General features: G+C 29.6%; 2 protein-coding genes across 2 annotated transcripts in view; one reads left to right on the top strand and one right to left on the bottom strand.

The window, feature by feature from the left end:
* The first annotated feature begins 3,976 nt into the window (after positions 1-3,976).
* Positions 3,977-8,088, top strand: LOC113374864 (cilia- and flagella-associated protein 161-like). Its single transcript, XM_026614825.1, has 8 exons — positions 3,977-4,057; positions 4,308-4,397; positions 4,648-4,720; positions 5,422-5,575; positions 6,846-6,933; positions 7,174-7,332; positions 7,394-7,483; positions 7,984-8,088. The coding sequence occupies exons 1-8, from the start codon at positions 3,977-3,979 to the stop codon at positions 8,086-8,088; spliced, it is 840 nt and encodes a 279-aa protein (XP_026470610.1).
* A 1,034-nt stretch (positions 8,089-9,122) lies between these two features.
* The window catches only part of LOC113376575 (forkhead box protein K1), a 24,534-nt gene continuing 11,197 nt past the window's right edge, over positions 9,123-22,459 (bottom strand). The window contains exons 3-9 of the mRNA XM_026616541.1: positions 13,532-13,800; positions 13,143-13,363; positions 12,545-12,703; positions 12,089-12,219; positions 11,901-12,017; positions 10,763-10,871; positions 9,123-10,399 (exon numbers count right to left, since the gene is read on the bottom strand). Coding sequence (XP_026472326.1) covers positions 10,189-10,399; positions 10,763-10,871; positions 11,901-12,017; positions 12,089-12,219; positions 12,545-12,703; positions 13,143-13,363; positions 13,532-13,800 — 1,217 coding nt within the window. The 3' untranslated portion in view covers positions 9,123-10,188. The remainder of the gene's footprint in view (positions 10,400-10,762; positions 10,872-11,900; positions 12,018-12,088; positions 12,220-12,544; positions 12,704-13,142; positions 13,364-13,531; positions 13,801-22,459) is intronic.

Here is a 22,459-nt window from a genome sequence, read left to right as displayed (position 1 = left end):
GAAGTTAATAAAATAATAATCTCAAAAGGTAACGATCGTACTTATAAAATTATTAGGTCTCTGTGTGCCCAGAAAGAAGATGAAACTGTTCATGGAGATACAGCCTTTATTGGTTACACTCTTTTTTTCATATTGAGCAAATACTTTAGAATATTGTATTTATCCATAACTTTTTCGTATTCGTAAAAAAAAAAACAAATAAACTTCTCTATTAAACCGGTACGACTAAGAAATTTTGCGAAGATATGATTTAGCTGCATGATATTCGAAATTTGAACATTGCAAAAATGAAAGATCAAAAATGATATTTTAAATAACTAATTTTCAGATTAATACCAAAAATAATTATAAAATAAGTAATATAAAATAGAAAAATAATTCAGAATCATATTATTTACGTGAAAGACTTACAGCTGATGATGTATTTTATAATTATCAGACAAAATATAACCGTAGTACTGCTAAGGCGGTGGTACGACTTGCGCAACTTTACTCTATCATGTGGTCATTATCATTGCACAAAAGTATTTAAATGTGTATGTTAAGTCTATAAAATAAATGTGTAAATTCTTTGACTAAAGTTTTCTTTACTCACAAATGTGGCTCCTCAGTGTCTAGTAGTTTAAGCTATGGACTTCGAATCGAATCAGAGGTTTCAGGTATGATACTCGCCTCTGACAGCTTGATGTCAAGCTGCAATGACATCGGTTTCAACTTGAAAATATATAAAGTTAATATGTTTCCAAGTGCCTTTCCCCGTATAACTGAAAAAAATCATAAGTATTATATAAATTGCAATAATAAATTCATCTTATAATGGTAGGACAATCTTTTTGGGTTGCTCTCTGTAAAAAGGCAGTCGTTGAAGCACAACAGCTCATAGGTCTCGTTAAGTTCTGATTGCAGTTAAAAATATAGAAAAAAAACTCATAATTAAGCTTCTTGGTTCAAGTCTCTTATTATAAAATTATTCATAACGCGTGCCATGTTTCAGTTCGATGAATATTCATTTTATTTTTTAACGAATGATTTCATATTGGATGCAAAACGTAAATATAATTTGCAATTTGTATAAAACTAAATTTCATCCCAATTCAACTTCGTAATTCTTTTACAATTATGTCTTAAATTCGTAATTTTATTCAAAAGCAATATGTAGAGTGTGGGAGCGACCGTTTTGCGAATTACAAATTGTAAATTACAATAAGGTTGATGTCATAACGAACGACTTACTACATGTCCAACTTTGAAGAATCCAGAAGTAAAAACTAATCATCATTTGTCAATTTGTTACTCTCAACTCAATGATGGAAAAATGCTTTTGGAATGTGATCATTAAAAATAAACAATTTAATACTATTTTATTAGGTGCCTTTTAAAACATGCCTTGTGACCCCATATTTCTGCCCAAACATATTTTAAGTAAATTTAACATATTTAAAAAGTATTAACTCAAAATGCTATCATTTAATTATCTTACCCCTTAACTAAAATTTATACATTATCAAGAACATATAATAAGCAATCATCGAAAAATACATAAAAAATTGTACAATCAGTGGCTGCAAGCGATGACCAAGTGAAGAAAACTCCTTTACCTAACTATTTACCTTTCTGGCCTAATATTTTTATAGACTATATTGATTAGACTTTGTTGTAATTAAAAAATATTAAGATTAATGATAAACATCTTACTTCAAACGACGATATTTTTGACAAATGGTATAGTCATTGCTATATTGTTAATTTAATCGATTCTGGCAAATTTAACCAATAATTAAATATCTTTCATGGCGTGGTTCTGATGTTGTTTCTTTTTTATCAATATGTTCGTGCGTAATATGGTTTTAACTGTAGTCGATTGTTATAATTCGTATAGGTGCCTTGCTACAAACAGGAAACACAATACAAGAATAATTTATTACGTTATTCAAAGACAGTTCTACAACTCTTTCAAGAGACACATTTTAATTTACATACTTTATTGTTCGTTTTTTTATTATAATAGTATTGAAAAATCAGGTTTTATCAAAATTTTAATTATAATTCCAACTTTTAGTGTATGTGTCTTAAGGCCAATTTCTGGAACTTTCTGTTTTGTAAACAAATATACGATAATGATTACAATTCAAAGTCAAATAACAATAATAATTATTATATTTGAATTCATTTTAAAGAATTATAATCCTTTTTTTCTTTGCGTTCAGAAACCTTTGAAATGTAAAAATATATAAAAAAAGATTATCGATTTTTTGCGATTTCTATAATATAGCCTAAAGAAAGTTTCAAAATATTTAAAACAATCGTAATAAATAAAATGTATACACAGTATAGAAAACTTTATGAAAACATTGATAATCTGATGTATAAATCAAACTTTGAAATGTAAAAATATATAAAAAAAAATTATCGATTTTTTGCGATTTCTATAATATAGCCTACAGAAAGTTTCAAAATATTTAAAACAATCGTAAGAAATAAAATGTATACACAGTATAGAAAACTTTATGAAAACATTGATAATCTGATGTATAAATCAAACAGTCATTTTTAAATATAAAATAACCGTTTTGAGCTATTTTTATCACATACTTCATATTCATTTTTTATATCAGATTTTATTACCTTAGAGACATGATCGTAAATGTAATTTTAATGCAGTTACAGTATTCGGCTTTAGTAACGTTATTAATTGGCTATGATAGAACCGATGCTTCCCCGTTGTATCAAAAATTTATCCCGCAGTTATATAAAACATCATTTTTGATCTTAAATTCTTATACCTTTAGTGGAAAACCTTAGAAGTATACAAAATAGATAAACACATCAGTAATATCAGCTAGAAATAAATGAAACTAAAACAGTCATAAATTTTCAAAGTTATGTAAAGCTCAGTCAATAACGAACAGCCCGCAAGATCATTACTATGCAAAATAAACGTATTGTATCTGATCTGAAAAATATTCATAAAGACAGCGAAATAATGTTATACACGAGCAAAATGCATTCTATCTGCACAAAATCCTTCTTCTGATGGCTTTGCAACATATTCTGTAGCATTTGCGACATATGATTCTGTAATTTATTTCTGCAAAAGCTTAATTGGAAAATTGGAACCCCATATTCTCCTAGCATACAAAACAACTTTTTACAGATCTTGAGAACGTTTACAAAACTATTTATTTAATATTTTTATTGCCACTGGTTGGTTGCAAAATCAACAATGTTAATACAAACATGACTAGTTACAATTATTATTTGTTTATTATTTGAGTCATAATCTGTGTCATCAAATTACATCAATTAAATATAGGTACCTAACTGGAAAAACCATCAGACCATACACTCTATAACAGTTTATATTTATTTATAAAATTATAGCTTTATTTGACTGCTCGATTTCCGAAAAATATGTTGTATTAAAATTACAAAAAACATGTGCCACAAATCCAAGTTAATATTAAATGCAAACATTTTTTCTGAGTATTTTATTTACTACAAATTTTAAAAAATCCGTTTACAAGTTATGAGTAAAATAGTAAATTAGAAGTAAAAATTTAATTTCATGAATTTGTTTAAAAAGCCTAAGTATTTAGTAGAAAAGTAATAATTTTATTTACTACTATAATACTAACATCAAACAACAGAATGAAAAATGTTCTAGATACCGTCCTTCCCTAATTATTATTATAGCCAGCAATATCACAATAAAAATATTACGTGCTTTGTTAAAAAAATAATGCTGGCTTCAAAAATTTGAAAATCAATAATATTAAACAACTCTATTCCAGTTTCATACACGTTGAAAAATCGATCATTAAAATATTGATCAAACAAATGTTTGTCAAGGAATGTAGTATCGAAACAGGCCTTCAATACAAATATTTTGTTTTAATATTTATAACAATACGTTTATTTTTTTTTTACTTTTTGCAAATTATAATTTATTTGGAGCACATAAAACGGGACATTTAAGATGGAGAAAAAACCAGAAGTGTCAAAATATTCTGCAAACACAAGAATTGGTTATTGGAATGAAACACTGTCTATGGAAGATGTAATTCAAAAGTGTTACTCTACTAATTAAATTCTTAATTATTACTACTGTATATATATATATATATATATATATATATATATATATATATTAATTCCTGTTTAAATAGTCTAAAATGTGTGTCGTTTACATACGAATTTTAACGTTAATTATTCCTTATTGTTAGAATTTATAAGTCCAACAGCAGAGTTATTAACTTTTCACCTCTTATCATTTTTTATATTAATTGGGTTATAAATTAAAATTTCAGGAACAATTAAAATTATTTTTGCGAAAACGAGAGCGCAACGAATTACTTGTGCAGAGGTCAAGAGCATTGTTCTGCAATATATTAAAACAGGTATGTATTTGCATATTAAACTTGATTCTTGTTCGTAAAAATAAAAATAACGTAAAAATAAATAATTGATATATAAGTATATAGGGTAGCGGTTGGTAATGATAAAAAATTTGCCAAACTCGAATAGCACATTCGCAATGATCCAATGAGTTTGTAAACTATTATATAATATATATTTATGTGTGTGTGTGGATGTGTATATATATACTCCACGACAAAAAATAATAAAAATAATAATTCTTTGTAATAGATCGAATTAACCTGCAACGAAAAAGGCTTAAAATATGGCGATGTAGTTCAAATAGTTGCTCCTGATATGCCGAGTAAGTATTTTTGCATTTTACACCTTTTTATTTTTAGTTTCTTTATACAGTACATAAATTAGTTTTCTGGATAACTAAAATTATTTTATTTTTCTGATCTAAAATATTCCCTTTTTTTTATAAAAAACTTAATTTTTCATTTTTTCAATAACTTTCTACGTTTCGTGGACGTGGGATATCCATAATAAAAGCGAATGAATGTATAAAAAAATTGGCATTGTAATTGTACGCCATCCAAGCGTAGAAAATATTTATAAAATAAAAAAAAATATTTTTGAAAAAAAGAGTTCAGAAAAATAAAATAATATATACAAACAAAAAGGATTAATTTTCAATAAACTCCGTTTAATACATTATTTTGAAATATATATTTTTCTAAATTGCTACTCCCCACATATTCATAGGTCTTTTAAACTTTCTTCACCACATACATTTTTCCAAGCTTCTCAATTCAAACTATGAACAAAGTTGCATTTAAAATAATAATATTCTGCCTTTTTTTTTTAATTTTCCAAAATATATGTAAAGTAATACCCAATTAGTAGTACGCATTAATTTGAAAACCTTTTTAAAAAGCATTAATCTATTTCATATGAAGCTTTCATATAAATTGCAAAATTGTAGACCATATGGAAATTACATTGGTTTCTCAAGGTATACATGATTTAACCAGATTTTATTTTAGAACTTTATTTTACTAGATAGCGTTTCTTGCAAGGATGGTAATGGCTTAGCGCTTTCGGGATTAGTGAATGAAAGAGAAGTTGATTATGTACTAAAGTTAGCAAACGGATGCCAATTAACAATGTCTCCTTGCCTTGTTCCTTGCGTACGGAATTCATTTATAATAACCAGGTAATTTCAAAAAAAAAATGAAATTATAGTCGAACGTCGAATTAAATTTATTTTATTTTATTTTTTAGTTAACTTATTAATAAATCAAATCAAAAATAATACAAATTTAGACGTATGGTATTCAAACTTTAAGATACAGTCAACTTCAATTCAATTCGTAGTATTCGAATTAACCCTTTGAGGACAAGCGTCAAAATACTTTTAAGCTGATTTTTTTTAGTAAGACTAACATGTTTTAAAGAGCACTAAAACCGCTGTCGTACACAGCTATGATATAAACAGGCATGTTTTTTTGTATAGCGAAGAAAATGCCTTTATGCATCTAAGACTGGTCTTTTGTCTGGGTATGTCGGACTCAATACCGCCTGGGTATGATACCGACTAAAAAACTTGCCTCTAATTCCCACGGAAACCGCCGTTAGGCATTACATCGTGGGGGGGGGAAGATCTAGAATGTTATAATTCCTACTTTGATTATATACTTATCTTTTAATTGGGCGAAGTCCCATTATCTCGCAAATCTGTCCATGGCGTTCCAAGCAGCTTCAGTTGTCAGCATCACTTCAACAACAGTATCTGGAGTAATTCTTCGGTGTAGGTAGGCTCGAAAACAGCCGTGCCCAGATAGCATTTGCGTAGTGTAATAATTAACTTCTCCGTGTTTGCAAATTAGCCAGACTTTAATGTTTGGAATTAGACGATGCGTCCATCTGCCCTTCACTGCGACATCCCACAGTTGCTGCCATCGGTCAATGCTGTTCTGCCGTTCTTCTATCCTCAACTTTTCAGGACTCAATTATTGATGTCTTCGATGGTAAATTGTCCGTCTTTCCTCTGCTAACACTAAGAGAGGCAGAGTTCCTGAAATGACGCACACTGCTTCTTCCGATATTGTGCGAAATGCGCAAGCAACGATGCTATTGTATATATAAACGATATATAGAAATAGTTCATAATAAAAGTTATAATACCTTTTACAATACTGAAGTCATTAATAGGATGCACAGAAAGGAGTACCGTGTTATCGTAGAGCTAGCGTAATTTCAGCTCCGCCTAATATGAAAACATTGTATTGTATCCAAAATGCGGCGTTATCGGAGGGTTGACTGTAATTTGATCATATAAAATGTTCATATCATGACATGGAACTTTCAGTTATTTCTGAATAAGGCACGTCTAAATTAATGAAATGCTAAAAATAATAATAAAGTTGAAAATAATAGTTTACAGAAAAAGAATAGATGAAAATAAATTTATTAAATCATTTCAGTCCCGACGATACTGAAAAGGTGGGAGAACCACTACTTTATGGTGATGATTTTGCTTTGCAATGCTATGAATCTCACAAAGACATTCCGGTAAGTGCAAAAAAATACTAATTTAACAAAAAGAGTGCAATTTCTTAAACTCACAAATATTCTACTTACTATCATTATTAGATTATAACAATAACAAGAATTAGTTTTAAAGTACACAAATATCGTGCACAAGTACTTGTATATGCACCGTTCTTCTCTGAATCTATTTGTTTCACCTAAAGTACAAAATCATTTAATTAATGTATTAACATTAATGACTCATCAAAGATAAACCTTTAGTTGTTTGTTCAATCTCCTTTGCTAACTGTTACCGGTACAAGAGGTCCAAAAGAACATCAGCCTCTATCACTAACCTGCACGAAAGATAGATATTGCCGATGGAAAGCCTTAGCAGGGGATCATCACATCCGGTTTGAAACTGAAGGAATGCCGGTACCGGTAAGTAAAGCAATTAAATATATTCATATTTCATTAATAAATATATAAAAAAAAATTTCAGGCTAATACGCGACTTGTTATAAATCATTCGAGTTCGAACAAAAACTTAGCTGTTGAATTCGGTGCTTGGTGGCTCACATTTTTTGGACCAGTAAGTTATCAATTCACTACATCCAAATCTACCGAAAGTTTATATATACTGTAAAATTATGATATACTTCTGACATGTCTCTACGCCATATATTTACATATTGCCTCTTTTATAACATTTGCGTGTTGTTATTATAATCTATAGAAAGGTGATCTTTTTTTTTTTAATTCGAAAACCGGGATGGTTATTTATGGTTATGCTAATCCGAGACGAATAAGGAGACTGTTTAAGCTAAATAACTAAAATATGATTTTAAAATATCAAATTCAAGGATACAATAAAAAATCAGTCTTTTTTATTCGAATCTATGACAAAAAAAAAATCTTGAAGCCAGGACAATTGTTGCTTCTAGAAGAAAACGGAACACGGTGGAAATCCGAGACTGATGAACACCTGTTCTATAAAAATGCTATATTTTCAAAATTATGGTGCATAATCATTAACTTACCATCCAAAGAATCCTTAGTTAACATTTCTTAATTTAAGAAATCCATTTTCAGGAATGTGGTGTTTCGGCGCATAATTACCGAGATATTTTTAAAAGAGAATGTGCAGAAAACTGTTTCATAATTCATACGTCTACCTCGGAGTCTCCTCAAGCCTGAAAAACATCAAGCTTCATTAATAAAAAAAAGAAACATGTCTTGCAATTTTATCAATAAAAAATGTATGATTTAAAATATCAAATGTATAGTGCCACGAACCAAACATATAAAGCTATATTAAAACATATATAATTCTTACAAAAAAGAATAGATTTTTCATTAAATTATCTATTACCTCAAGAAGCTTAAGAAAAAAAAAAGGTTTTAAAACAATAGTTTTGATGGTTACTTCGACTATTGACATCATCCCTTTAATTACATCTTAAAAATGAATGAAGAGTGTACAATAATGATATAATATGCCTATTACTGTATTGTGTGGGTAATTTAGTTAATAATAAATTTAGAGAAAGACATTATTATCCAGCAAGTTGGTTGGTTTATTTTTTAATTTCAACATAAATTATGGAAAATAATTTAGAATAGATTTTGTAAATGTAATATGAGTTATGATAAATATAAAAAAAAGTACAAAGCATTTTTTTTTTTATCTATCAATGATTAATTATATATAATTATGACTACTCAAATCATAATACTGCAATAGACAATCATACATTGAATGGCTGATGGTTCAACCTTCATTAGCAATATTCTGCAAAAACTGATTCACCTTAAATTAATTGAAAACAAAGCGCATTATTAATATTTTATATATGCATCTCTTTCAATACATTTTCTTTAATAGTGATTTATACACATGTAAAATGTGAGCTTATAAATATTAGATTCTTTGTATAATAAATATACTTGTTTATAATATAGCTCAATAAAATATAAAACAACGGTCAATTAAAATCACAAAATATGCTATAATATAAATCTAAATTCAGTATTTGATTTTTAATGCTTTTGCTAAATTTCCAAATGATCATACATTAGAATAGAAAAATTCATTAAAACAAATAGAGGAAAATGCATTACTCGCAAAGCTTGTATAATGTATTTTTCAAAATTAAACTTTCTGATAAGCATAATTATTTTTTAGTTATTCATACCTTCGTCTGTTTACAATGCAAGACACATATGCATAAACTATAGTTCTATTTATTCTTTAGCATTTTTTGATGTTACATTTTTACAATAATACCAAGTAAAATAATGACTTCATTCATATAATAAAGGGTTTAATGCGCCGATTTAAAAACAGACATCTTATACAAAATTAAAATGGCTGCTGTTAAATTATAGAATATCTTTTGATTTAAACAAAATCTAAATAGTACATAAAACTGGACATTACTTCCATTATATATATAGATATATACATATGTATGTTAATGTATATATACATAAATACATATAGAATCAAACAATATCACAAACTGTTGATTTGAATAAGTTGCTATTCATAAAATTATGTTTTCGCATTTAGTACATTTTTTGTATGTGCTTAAGATGTATATAAACACATATTTGTTAATTAGTAAAAATTAACATAAGCTTGAGACATTATTAGGTGCTACTAAAATTGATAAATATTTACATAAATTAAAACAATTTCAATTCTTATATGTGTGGTAGTAACTTAAAAATCTGTGGAAATATTGTTTAGATTGTTACTGGTCTGTAAATAATTTACTAAACAGAAATTATATTGACTCCTATCTGGCATTGCCTTCTTAACCATTTTAAATTTAATTTACTTAATTCTCTCCAGAAATAGCTTAATAAGTGAGACATCACAAGATAATTTGTTGATTAAATATTGTTAAAAGCTCAACAAGAACATTGAGACATGAATGTCTGGCAATATTTCTCATTGTAAAATTTCTCTAACTTGGAAAACATTTACCCATTAGATAAATTTTAACATATGTGATAAATTATATTGCCAGATAAAATATCTTATATATTTTATATAACCATCATAATTTTGTATTTTTTGTGAAAACATTACAGATATTAACACATTGTTGTTGATGCTTTGGTAGGTAAAATATCTTATGTCATATTTCTAACATTGATATAGATCATTACAATAAAAGCATTGAATAATATTTTAACTGCACCAGAATCAAAAACAATGTATAGAAATATTTAATTATCTGTTTGGTATTTACTGAATTGTCTTTCATAACTAAAATGCTATCTCTGCCATCATTGACCATCTTCATCAGCATACCGTGATCGTTTAGCTTCAATTGGTCCATTATAAGGTGACATTCTACTTTGCTCCATTTGCATTTTAGACTCCTCGTGATCTATTATCAGCTCACCATCCACAGAATTTCCATCCTCCATGGTATCATTTGTCATCATATGAGAGTGCTTCATAGGCAGAGAACTATCTGGACTCATGTAAGGACCACTAAAGATATTTTATCATAAAACATTATTATTCTGACATACATTCAACATTTTTGAAATAACATTGCAAGTTAAAGTGCCATAAAAAATATGAACTTATCGAGTTATATCAAATTGTTTTTAAATTATGAAATTGATTCAATCTTTTTTGAAAAAAACTCCACAAAAGATCTAAAAATCATCTCACATACACAGAAACACATACTTATTTGGTATCATTTGAATCAGAATCAGTTGAAACGTTGGACATAAAATTAGCAAATCGGATTGTCTGGCAAAAACATATTCATCTCTTTTAGGAAGTTAAAATTGTTACTAATCATAATTTTATGATTTAAATTATTTATGCATTCTATTTATTTACCTATATGGTGGATATGATGAATTTACAATAACAGGCGGATGATTGTAACCTGGTGGCGATAAGGATCTATCATCATGCATTTGCATTCCTCCAGCAACCAGATATTTTTCTATAAAACAAATAGTTATGTTATATTTTTAACATATATATATATATATATATATATATATATATATATATATATATATATATATATATATATTAGGTGTACAACTTTGCTTCCGCCGTTTCCGATATGTGGCTGTACCGGCTGAGGCTGGTTGAACTAGATAAATGATAATGCCTTTAAAGTGAGTGTGGACAATCCCTAACAAATTGTCATCTCCGTTTCAGTAACAGTCGTTCTTGTTTTCGTATTATTCACGCTCGAGAATGTCCGTTTATGTGCCCAATTCTCGCCATTTGCGAGAAGTTTTACTTTTCTGTTACAATTCGAAAAAAAATGCAGCTTAAGCGCATCAAATGCTCTCAGACTTACGGTGATGCTGCTGAGTGAAAGAACGTGTCGGTAGTGGTTTCAACGTTTTAAAAACGGCGATTTTGATGCCGAAGACAAACATGATGGTGGAAGAGAAAAAACCATCAAAGATGAACTAGCTCTTAAAACCGGGTGAAACCATCACAGGAGATCGCCACCGAACGCGACTGATGCGCCTTAGTCGCGCGCTAAAAAAATGCGGCCACAATATCAAGAGCGACATGACAAAGTCATCCTCCAACCCGGCAATGCTCGGCCTCACGTCGCAAAAGTGGTCAAAAGTACCTGGAAACGCTGAAATGGGAAGTCTTGCCCCACCCGCCGTATTCCCCAGATGTCGCTCCTTCTGACTTCCACCTATTCCGTTCGATGGCACACGGCCTGGCAGATCAACATCCTCAATCCTTCGAAGAATTGGAAAAATTGATTGCTTCATGGATAGCGTCAAAAGAGGACTCCTTTTTTCGAGCCGGGATCCGAAAATTGCCGGAAAGATGGGAGAAAGTTGTCGCTAGCGACGGACAATACTTTGAATAATACATCTGTAAGCACTTTTTCGCAATAAAGCTTTTAATTTTGGAAAAAAACTGCGAGAGCAAAGTTGTACACCTAATAGTACTACAATAGTAGTACCAAATACATATCAACATGAAAAAATACCTTCATGTAAGCTGTCACCATTTTGAGAGTATTCATGATGAGATTGTAAATTAATTTCTTTTCCATGCGGACCAATATTAACTATGCTTGTGGTCATATAGTTTATGCCAGGATGACCTGCATAAAATTAAAATTATTTTTATATGATAAAAAATAATACATTAATGAATTATTTTTCATTGACAAACCGGGAGATCCCGGAGCGCTTTGGCTGGGTCCTTGATCATGATAATCAGGTATCGGAGAGCCTTCTCTTGATAAACTGTCAGGTGTAACAAGACCAGACATTCCTAAATGACTTGGTGAAGCTGGAGCACTCCTAAAAATTAAAAAAATATGATTCATGTTAAAATATTGAGAATTTCATTCTTAATCAGTAAAAGAGATAGCTTTAATATCGCCATTATTTGAATTAATTTTTTTCTTATGCAATTGACATCAAAAATATACATCATACCAATATGTATGATGTAAATGTGTGGTATGTAAAACAAGTTATAGATTTAACGAGTTATAGACAAAATGATATTTAATTCAATTTAGTTTACATTATTAACAAAAAAAAAGTTGAAACAGAGCAAATCCATATTTAAAAACACTATAATTTTTAATTCAAGTAATTTGATAAAAACAAATTATTGTACCTAGAACTTAGACCAAATGGAGCTCTAAAACAAGGTACACCTCTTTGTCTACGCCTTCGAAATGCTTGTTCTATCAATTTTGATTCTGATTGTGGGTCTATTCTCCAAAAACTACCTTTTCCAGGTTCCTCCTGGCTTCTGGGTACCTTAATAAAATACCTGAAATGCATTCATAAATATAGTCTTAATCAAAACAGAGAATATATATTTAAGTCATCATTTTGTTTTCTTCAAATATTCTGAATAAAAGTAAAAATGGAATAACAACTTTAAAGCAATGTATGTTAATACTCATTTTAGATACTATAAATCATATTTCAACACTTAGTTGACATCACAAGTTAACTCGTGTTCTTATAACCAAATGTTTCTAACCAAATCACAAATAAGCACGATATGCTATTTTTTTTGCATGGATGCTGTTTTCTCTGTTGGCGACCATACAGTGCAATTGCAAGTCAGTATAAAACAAGCTGTTTCCCTTGCTTATAAGATCCACAAAATCTTTTGGTGTAAAAATATAGTGATAGCAATAGCCGGTCAACAAAGTGTTAATACATGTGCCATATGATCCTTGACATAAATGAATTTTAAATACCTATTCAGAGATAAATTATGCCTTATTGAATTTTGCCAACCCTTATCTGCAGTTCTATAATAAGGATAATTTTTTGTGATGTAAGAGTAAATTCCACTCAATGTTAGTTGCTTATCAGGAGCCGAAGCAATTGCTTGAACAATCAACTGTGCATAACTGTATGGAGGTTTTGCATCGTCGCGACTTGAGCCACTGCTCTCTGTAATAATCACTGAAGGTGCCTAAAATTAGAGTATTCAAAAATTAAAAAATGCAAACACCATCTACTGTAAAATTAATTCAAGTATTGTTAAAAAATATATTAGTTTTGTTTATTAATTGTAGGATATAACACATACATGTCCTCATGAAAATGAAAACACAATTGCTGATATTCTTCATAAACATACCTGCCCATTACTTGCGGGCCTATGTTGACCGTATGTTTGATCACCAGCAATGGGTGCCGATGTTGTAGTCAGGTTGGCAATACCTGCCAAATTACTGCTGGCACCAATACTATTACTATTATTTGTAATCAGATTATTATTGGAAACGGATGAGTTTTGGGCGACCTGCGCCGCGTACGAAGCAACCATCTGCAGTTCGGCGTGGATATTCCTGCGATTGTGGTGACCACGTGGCGAAGTTGGACAGCTGTTTGCAGCTGAGATTGTGCCTATAGTAAGACAGGTGTTATTGAATTTTTTATATTTTGATACAGCACAACATCATAGTCGAATTGGTTTAAAATGAGCATTTTAAGCGAGTTGAACATCATGGTCCAATTGGGTTAAAATGAGTTAAAATGAGCATTTTAAGTGAGTCGAACTTGCAAAAATATAGGGAATAATAACAGCATAAATTTACTGCATAAAAAATTCTTAGCAAATGTATGATAATTATTATTCATTACAAATTATTGATTTTTTTATATGTATGTATACAAATGAAATGAATATAATATTTCAGTTCGATTATATATTAGCTAAAATGGAAAGGATTGATTAAATTAGTCTAAAATGAAATCCAAAAGTTATTCTTCAAAATAAGCAAGAATAAAGTAGGTACGAATCAGAATAAATTTAATAGTAAAACAGGAAATATTTATGACCTAACAGGCCATTGATTATTATTAATGTTATTGTAGTATCTTTTAATACACTGATGAGTGTGTCGTGCTTTGTGAAATAAACCAATTGAAATATTATCACACCACTTACATTAACCTGACAAGATACTTGAATCATATTTTTAATTCTGCACATTTTAGTAGAAAAATGAATAAATTTTTGTACTGAAAAAACGAATTTTTTTGATAGGACTTTATCCTTTTTTCAAAATGGAATCATCAAACTTTACATATCATAGTTTCAATATTGTATTTTTTTTAACTTAGAAGAAAAGTGCTGAAAAATAGCAAAATATATAAAGAGTAATAATATATTTTCATTCAGATCCTAGGAGTACTCAGTATTTCCTGTTTTAAAAATTATAACTCGCGTGGAATAAACAAATTGTACGCTGTAGTCAATATCGATAAATATTTATAAACTCAGTTATTATCTTCATATTTACATACGTGATGTGATACACAGATACAATACGCGTTCTAAGCCATAAAGAAAAAGTTAAATAATGATTGGCCACAATTTCAATGACGTATTTCGTCACATAGTACTCATAGTGCGTATTAACAACACAGGGTTATGCATTGCTTTAAAAGTTATTTTGAATGATATATGTTTACAAATTTCACAAATGCTTTGAAAAGACTTCGACAACCATTTGCTACAGAAATAATGAAATACTTCAAACATTCGATAAAAGATGCAAAACATTTTTCGATAATATCCTGCATTCGAAACGTATTGGCATGCCAGCAAATACTGCAGATATCTAACGAGCGTGCAAAATATTATTTTAAATTATTTTGATGAATGTATATTTTTTATAATATTTATATTATATTTCGAATTTAAATTGAGATAATTTAGCATGTTATCTTTTAAATTATTTAAATGATAAAGTATAAAAGCATTCGTCATAAAAAAAATAAAATCCATAAAAAATATCAAAATCTAAATAATGTTTCATTTCAGAACGACTATTAAACTCCAATAATATTTTATAAAAATTTAAATAATTGATAAACGACTGACAATAAGGTAAAAATGTGTGAATTTATTTGGAACCCCGAGAAAAACTACGAAACAATTTGATATGGGAATGAAGTAACGAAATGTTTTTTATTGAAAATGCCTCAACATTTCAGTTCAGTCTTGCTTCGGAAAGTCTCATTCATAATAATTTTTTGCATTTATAAGATGCCGTTATCGTTAATTTTAACGTAGCGTTTATAGTGTATGTTAATTTTATCAGGCATTCAACTAACAATAATTATATAAAAAAAAATATTTGAAGATAATCACTATCTCTATTTCGTAAATATAAATAAATGGCATTAATGGCTTTGCTCGTTGGATTGAATGAAACAAACAATAACAATGAAAATAAATAAAGTTGTAATGTTTGAAATCACACAGTATATATTGCTTATTAAATTAATATTTATCATAAATGGGCAAAATATAACTAATATACAAGGGGAAGTTTTAAAATACATTAAATGGGCGTTATGTTCTATTTCTATTTTCAACACAAAGAAAACCCTATGCGTAATGTATGAAATATGCATTACATTCTGTTTCTAAATATAAATCGTAAGATGATCATTCAATTTTATCTAACAGCATTTTATTAAATTTTGAAATTTAATTGTACCTGCATAGTTCTTATTGAAAAGCATATATATAAAAGTTAATAGTGGACATAATGCACAGATTATTAAACAATTTCTCAACATTAACTAACAAAGAATATTATGTTATAACAACTAATAAGGATTTAAAATTTTACATTTTTAATTTCCCGTAGGGTAGTTATAGTAATGGGCCGAAAATCTAAGATGAAAATTTTTGCATTTCTCGACGTTTTGAAGGCTTCTGAACATTTTGGCATACCTCAGAAAAAATGGATGTGTGTGTGTGTGTGTGTGTTTTGTATTTTCGCATTCTTTCGTCCACGTTTTCGGCCGCACGGATCAACCGATTTGAATGGTTCAAAAAACATTCGATTCCTATTGATAGGGAGATGTGCTGATTAGTTTTTGGCAGAAGCAGGTCCAACCGTTCCGGCGATACGGAGCAAAAAGTGCAGAAAATAGAAATCGAGTTTTTGAGAGATCGGAGCATCGGATTTGAATGATACAAAAAACATTCAATTCGTAATGACGGAGAGAAGTGGTGATTAATCTTTGACAAAGGCAGGTCCAGCGGTTTCGGAGATACAGAGCTAAATGTGCAAACAATGGCAGTTTTTGAGAGAACTAAGCGTCCGATTTGAATGATCTAAAAAACTTTATGCTTGTATTGACAAAACAATTGCTTTTGAGAATAAAATTTTTTTTTATTTTTCATAAAATATGGATTAAAAATTCAAAAAATTACCTCGGATAAGTACAGTCTAAGGGCCACTCTAGTGCAAAACTATTGAAAAATATGAAAATGCCGCCGAGCTAAGCACATATAAGTGAAAATGTCGCACAGACTATGCGGAAGCACTTTGTGTAAATTAGGCAACTATTGTGTAAATTTTGCAAATTTTGTGTAAATTAGGCAACTATTTTTTTGAAATTGAATTCGAAATGAAATGATGATTATTAATGTTCTGGAGATAAATTGATTTATGATTTACATTTGATTTGCTCAGATATAACAAGATAGCAAAAATAATGAAAGTTACAGTATTTGTAATAATATATTTGAAAACATTTAAAATTTCTTGAATATTTCATTTCGTATTTATTTCATTACGGTACGGGAAGTTCCAGCAATCTGCCTTAAGGCACGATGCCACACACCACTAGTTCAGTTATGCATGATCAAATTCGTTAAACCCTTTATCAAACGACCATGTCCGAATACTTTGCGTATTACGCACTAAATTTAACCTAAAAACAGTTGATTATATTTATAAAGAACAAAAATTTCCATTCATGACTAGTTGTCCTGATAGTTAATAGAGTAACATCATTTTATTGATTATTCAATACAGCACGGTGCACGGTACAAATGCATTTTGTATGCAGTTAGTAAATATATACGCATCGCAAATGCGACGGCAACTCAAGGCCATTTCAAAGCTGTTATCAAAACAAAACTCTACTGAGCTAGTAACAGTGATTTGAAAATAACACATGCTATAGTAGTACATAATCAGAAATGTGGCTAAAATATGCCAGGAAAATATGAATATGATAATGACGTATTAGAATATAATTTTACTCCAGAATGAACATATTTGTCGGTTGATCACTAATAAGGACAGCCCCACTAATTCATAAACATGGTTTAAATACACTAATAAGGTATTAGAATACATACGTTTGTCCCCTTGGTAATAAGAAATTTTTTTAACTATTAAATTACCATTACAGGATATTGTTAATTACAATGTTGTTTCAATTATTTTTGTTAAAAAACATATTTCAAAATTAGTGGTGCATGTCATCGTGCCTTAGGCAAATTGCTGGAATTTCTCGTTTTAATATTTTTTGAAAACTCTGAAAAAATGAGATTTTTTAGGAATTGATTAAACAGTGATTGATTATATTAGGTATTACCACCATTTACCTCGTCTTAATAGTCGTAAGAACAATTACAAATAGCAACTATTGTGTACACAAATGCAGTGCATGAAAATTCTTATCAAAAATTCAGAGAGTTTGAATGTTGCAAACGGTGCAAATCAACGATCTAACTTTTTTTTATATATATTTCCAAGTGAAAATAGCGCTTGCCCGGCATTGCTGCACCAATAAAAAGTCAGCCCTATTAGATTAAATCTAATAACAAAAAATCATCAAATATGGATAGTTTAATCATTGGGTTACCATCTAAAAAATACGAAGAAAGGAGAAGTTTCAGCCCAACAGCTCATAGGACGTAAGGTTCTGATTGCTTTTAAAATATATTATAAAAAAAACAACCTTTTTTTTATTCATTCCATATTATATAACAATCAGAATTATTTACAGACCCTATGAGTTATATGGCTAAATTACACATAATAATAAAAAGAAAACTAGCTGTAAGTGGAATTCTGTCTTGAGGCAATTATGGCATCGTGCCATAAGGCAAATTGCTGGAACTTCCCGTACCGTAACGAAATGTTCGAGGAATACTGAATGTTTTCAAATAGATTATTATAAATATTGTAACATTGCCTAATATTTATAAGAATTATATAAACTGAATTGCAGAGTTGAATTTATTTGTATAGTATATTAGAACTATAGTCAGAATTAAAAATAAAATCTGAAATTTTTCGATATACAAAAAAAAAAAAAAAAAAGTTGGAACAAAATTTGTTTTCCCAAATCAATTATTTTGTTAACACAGCAGACAGTTCTTTGAATCATTTAAAATCGGACGCTTAGTTCTCTCAAAAACTGCCATTTTTTACATATTTACTCCGTATCTTCGGAATGGTTGGGCCTGCCTTTGCCAAAAACTAATAAACACTTCTCCCAATCATTACTAATTGAATGTTTTTTAGATCATTCAAATCGGATACTCCGTTCTCTCAAAAAATTCGATTTCATTTTCTGCACTCTTGCTCCGTATCTCCGAAACGGCTGGACCTGCCTTTGCCAAAACTAATCAGCTCTTTTCCCTATCAATAGGAATCGAATGTTTTTTGAACCATTCAAATCGGTTGATCCGTGCGCCCTAAAACGTGACTGGAAATTTGTATCCATACATACATACACACACACACATACACACACACATCAATTTTTTCTGAGGTATGCCAAAACGTTCAGAAACCTTCAAAACGTCGAGAAATGTAAAAATTTTCAATTCCGATTTTCGGCCCATTACAATAACTTACCCTACGGGAAGTTAATAATAAAAAATAATAATAGTAAAAAAATAAATAAATATGAATTACAAATTAAAAAAAAAGAAAAAAGAAAAAAGAAAAAAGAAAAAAAAAACAAATTGTAGTAATTGCTCCAATAAGCAATTGACTGTGGAAAACATTTTTTTTACATTAAGTCTATAGGCAGTTTCTTGTGTAGTCTTCTTATAGGCGGATTATCGAGCAGATGAGCAAAAGTTGCATTAGGATAATCGTAAATTTTAGCATAATGTCTAGTACTGGTATTTTTGATGACATCCACTACAAAAGGGATGTTGAAGTCATCATGTATGATTTTGTTGCTAACAAACCACAGGGCATCAGTAATCGTCCGTAGTGTTTTAGATTGTAATCGATCTAACAACATGAACTCAATATCATGTAACGATATATGAACAAATATCTCAAACTGGCCTTAGTAGTACACAAGAAGAAATAAAAAGTTTTAAAACCAGACACAAACACAGAATGACTACCACCCCAAATCAATTAGCTCAAAACTTTTTGGCTTTTAATATTAAAAAACAAAATCTTAAATAACACCTACTGAAAACAGTTCTACGTAATTTAATTCCATATATATATATATATATATATATATATATATATATATATATTTTGTTGTTTTCATATGTAGAAACTAATGTTACATTTAATTGTATTTTTTCTACACTGTGTAAGTAATCATGTTTCTGTCATACTAGAACATTCAGTGATTGTTTTGACGATTTTGTGGCTTTTTTGAATGAATGGATACAACTCAGCAATTGTCCAATCCCAGTAGTTGTGACTAATTAACTATACTTGAGGTATTTGATGATATTTCATGATCATATGTGCAGCTATAACTACGAAAAACGATTTTCACGTGAGGTTATATTTGAGATCTATAACCTCAAGTGGAAATTTGACATCAAAGCTGCTTGATGTCGGACTTGGCCGTGGCTGGGATCGAACGAGCGAACCTGGGACTAGCCCACGTCCGAACCGATTTCGCCATCGCAATTCATTTTCATTTCTTTATTTTATCTTTATTATACTTAGATTTACTCTACTTTAAGATAACGATTTCTATAACCTTTTCACTCGGACGTCCCCGGCGGCAAAATACATATTTATCTCGCAATTTGCGAGTGGAAAGAGTTAATTATTGTTGATTACAATTGCATATTAATATATGCAATCTAAATCTCCTATAAAGCATCTGCCAGGACAAATCTTTTCAGATACCCTACAAAGCTCATGTTTTTTTTCAATTTTTTAATACATGTTAAATAAATACTGTTTTTAGTTACTGCGGTTTTTTAGTTTATAGCGGTTGATAAAAGTTATACAATAAGTATATGACATTAAACAATATAATGAACTCATTAATAAATTATTGTAAATAAACGTTTATAAATATACTAGCAAACCCGACGAACTCCGTTTCGCCACCAGATGGTTTCGTGAGAAAGATGAAGAAATTTTTTGTTTGTTTTATATTTGAAAAGGAAAAATTTGATTTTATTATACAACAGTTCGAATTTATTTTGATTACAAAAATGAAGTGTTTTTTAGTTGAACTTCTCTAAGTAAATGAAAGTGAATCCGCCAATTATCCGTTTCATTGAAGTGCTCTTTGGTAAACCACATTTTTTGTTTTTTGGTCTGACGTTAAAACAAACAAAGCGGATGGTTTTCCAACTCGTGAACAGGGAACGTATAACTGCCCATGTGAAAAACAATGATTTTCTAAATAATCTATTTGAAATTTATCCCGCAAACACTAAGCGATTGGCCTTGCGACTTGTTATTGCGAACACAAGGCGAACTGGAAATTGCAATTGTTTGAAGTCAAACGGAAAACCAGTCGGAATTATTGGTATGTCACCAAATCGCCAGCAATTTTTAATTGAGTGGTGAAATTCAGTGCGTGTACATCATTATTCTTTGCGGAAAGAATTGCTCGTTGACTTGACCAAGCATAATTCTGATAATTCTCACTAATGTCATTATTCGAATTTTTAATTACGGTGCGTGAATTAAGGAAATTTGCACCACTAATTTTCTTAGCTATAAACCTCGTGCGTTCTGGAGTTATTTCGTCAGGAAGGAAAACCCGACTTATTTTTATATATATAGAAGATTAATAGGTAATGATGAATTAATTAAGCATCGTTATTTATACAAAAAAATGGAATGTTTTAATTTTTATTTTGTAATCTTGTTCGTATGTTTTCATGTTAATGACAATTAAAATTTTATATAAAAAGTGATAAAATTGAAATGCTAAATTATGACACATTAGGTGTTGAAATCATTTAAAAAAAATTTTCAATATTATTTCATTTTGTATTTGGACGAATCACTGCATATCAAATATGTTTCAACGCTGGAAAAAAATCGAAAACACTTCAATTATTAATATAAATAAGTGGATAAATATATACAGATAACTCAAATGAAAATACAAAATTGTTATCAGAAGATGCCAGCAAAAATAAGTATTAAGTTATTATCTGTAATTATAAATAGATGTCTCAATAATCATGCTTGTTGAACGATAGCAAGGTCAGTTATTCATTAAATAACAACAAATTATTTCTTCCAATTCGTTATCAGCAAATATAATATGACTGAAAACACTTAAAGCAGAGCTTAGCGATATTCATAATAAAAATAACACAATGTGCGTTTGTTTTAGAAAATTTCGAAACATTGATAATTATATAGCAGTAGTTCATGACCGGATGCAAGTTTTATAAAGATTTGCGAATGATAATTTAGAGAGTTCACCGCCATGGTAGATTTAATTACATTTCTATTATATACTATTCATTGTTATTTACTAGACAGAAGACTCTCCAACGAAAGAGTCCCTACTTCATGAAATAAAAATTGACTATTTCTTCCTATTTATTAGTAAATTGTGCTTTTTTTAAACGATTATAGCTTGGACTGTCCTTATTCATGAATTATAATAATAAATGTAATCTTCTATATATATAAAAATAAGTCGGGTTTTCCTTCCTGGCGAAATAACTCCAGAACGCACGAACCGATTTCGACAATTTTGCATTCGTTGGAAAGGTCTCGGGCTCCGCAAGGTTTATAGCTAAGAAAATTAGTTTGTTGCATGGCATCGTGCCTTAAGCAAAGCTTTGGAACTTCACGCACCGTAATTAAAAATTCGAGTAATGACATTAGTGAGAATTATCAGAAATATGCTTAGTTAAGTTAACGAGCAATTCTTGCCGCATAGAATAATAATGTATACACGCACTGAATTTCACCATTAAATCAAAAATTGCTGGCGATTTGGTGGACATACCAATGATTCCGACTGGTCTTCCGTTTGACTTCAAACGATT

This window comes from Ctenocephalides felis, unplaced genomic scaffold (assembly GCF_003426905.1).
Source record: "Ctenocephalides felis isolate EL2017-DRISC unplaced genomic scaffold, ASM342690v1 CF-g0.4_SCAFFOLD_01886, whole genome shotgun sequence".
Classification (NCBI taxonomy): Eukaryota; Metazoa; Arthropoda; class Insecta; order Siphonaptera; family Pulicidae; genus Ctenocephalides; species Ctenocephalides felis.
This window is presented reverse-complemented; position numbering and strand designations above follow the sequence as displayed.